The sequence below is a fragment of the Oratosquilla oratoria genome, chromosome 31, assembly GCF_046742065.1.
Source record: "Oratosquilla oratoria isolate Oo_2021 chromosome 31, ASM4674206v1, whole genome shotgun sequence".
Lineage (NCBI taxonomy): Eukaryota > Metazoa > Arthropoda > Malacostraca > Stomatopoda > Squillidae > Oratosquilla > Oratosquilla oratoria.
The window spans coordinates 34,637,663-34,639,610 of NC_134807.1; the positions used below are offsets into that span (position 1 = coordinate 34,637,663).

The 1,948-nt window shown below is 52.2% G+C and overlaps 1 protein-coding gene across 1 annotated transcript in view; it reads right to left on the reverse strand.

Annotated features, from left to right (window-relative positions):
* LOC143041590 (uncharacterized) overlaps positions 1 to 551 on the reverse strand; it is a 600-nt gene extending 49 nt beyond the window's left edge. Inside the window, exon 1 of the mRNA XM_076213598.1 lies at positions 1 to 551. This exon is cut by the window's left edge and continues 49 nt beyond it. Coding sequence (XP_076069713.1) covers positions 1 to 551 — 551 coding nt within the window.
* Positions 552 to 1,948: the final 1,397 nt, after the last annotated feature.

The window sequence follows — 1,948 nt, forward strand, 5'->3', positions numbered from 1 at the left end:
GTTGTGCACTTCGGTCTTTGGTTCCAGTGACCCATCAGGTCAATTGGCGAGCCCTTTAAAAGAGAGGCGTCAAACCTCTCATGGCTGGAGTGGGATGACGTCGTCTCAGATGATGAAGCGCCAATCTTGGCAGTATTCTCTGCCATCTCATTTCCGTGGAGGCTTACATGCGAGGGTATCCATTGGAATCGGAAGAGGACGCCAAGCCTGTCGGCCTCGGTAAAGAGGCTCAGAACGTCTTGGATGTCGGGCCGTGGCGTACAGCTTCCATTTTGGATTGCTGCCAGGCTGAATTTTGAATCCGAGAACACAGTTGCTTGCGTAGGCGGGTGAGGTAGGGTAATAATTTTTCGTATTGCCTCACGGATGGCAATGAGCTCTGCCGTGAGGATGGTGGTGGAGGGGAGCTTCAAAGAGACAGTTTCCTTAGTGTCCTTCTGGTAGATGCCTACTCCTGTGCGGCCGTCGTTTAGCACTGATCCGTCCGTGTATACGAGAAAGTCATAGGGGCACTTCAGAGTAATCATCTCCCTTGCGCATGCTGCTAGCATGTGGGGGTCGTCTCGGCGGCTGAGTCATGGGAGGTCTAGCTCCACCTCAGGAGGACCAAGGGCCCACGGGGGGAAAGGGTCTACCTGGCATTGGGCTATTCGTCGGCGCTCAACAGGTTGTATTTTGGCCGTCTTGCAGAGTTCCCTCACAGAGACGGGAAGGCCATGGGCGGGTACGGGGGTGGAGGCTGAGTTCCAGGTCTCATACATCTCCTCGTCGGTGGAGTTTGGTACTCTCGCGGAACTGAAAAGATAGGTGCAAGCATCTCTCTTTAGGCGGTGCCAGAGTGGTAGGAGGCCAGCTTCGTTGTACATTTGGGCTTGAGGTATACCCTTTGACAGGCCAAGCCCCAGTCGGAGCGCGTGGCACTCCACCCGAACCATTTTTTCCACAGCCGAATTAGGGAGGTCGTGGAGGGCAGGGGCACCGAAGAGGAGTTGGGAGCGCACCAGGTTTTGTATGATAGGACTCAGGGTTTCCCTGCGTTGGCCCCATTTCTCCCGACGGATGGCCCTGATGAGGTTGAGGGCCCGTCGGGTACTGAGGCAGACATATTGCAGGTGTTTGTTTCAACGTCCGTAGCATTGGAAGATAAGCCCTAGGTAGCGGACGGAGGCTGCGGGTTTCACAGCCGTGCTGCAGACCGTGATTTGGTTCCACTCCGGGTACTGTCTTCCATTTAGGCCTATGCCGTGGACAGGCATGTATACCGTCTTGGTCGCAGAGAGGGTGAATGTTCTTGGAATGTCCTTACTTCCGCCTGGTGGTTCGCCGAGCTCTGCTTTGGCCGTCGGTGCCTCGACTACCTCCAGAGGGCTATACCGTCCGCGTACACTGTGACGACTGTGTCGCTTCGTACCTCCTTCCCCAATCCCTCTAGGAGTAAAATGAAGAGGAGGGGGGCAACGACGGAGCCTTGGGGGACCCCCATGTCGATTTTGGCTTGTGGGCTAAGCGTCCCTCTCCACCGAACTACTATGGATTTCAGTTTCCAGAGAAGTTCACCATGCCAAACGGTATCGAAGGTCTTGGAGATGTCCAGAAAGCACATGTGAAGGACTCTCCTTTGCCTCTGGGCTCGCCGGATGTCTGGTGCGAGGTTTTTATTAGATTTGTAGGTCACCATTTGGGATTTTGAATTGGGAGTGTCAATCGGGCTTTTCCTATTCGAGCTCGTGAGTGACCTTGTTTCCCCCCACCTTTTGTGTATCCACGTTACGTCCTATGCTCTTTTTTTTTTTTTTTTTTTTTTTTTTTTTTTTTTTTTTTTTTTTTTTGTCTAGGTCACCTTTTGGGATTTTGAATATTGATGCGTCATATAGGCTTTTACTATAATTTCGTTCCCGTGCATAATCTTTAATTGCCCTTGTTTTTTTTTTCCCCACATTACACGTAA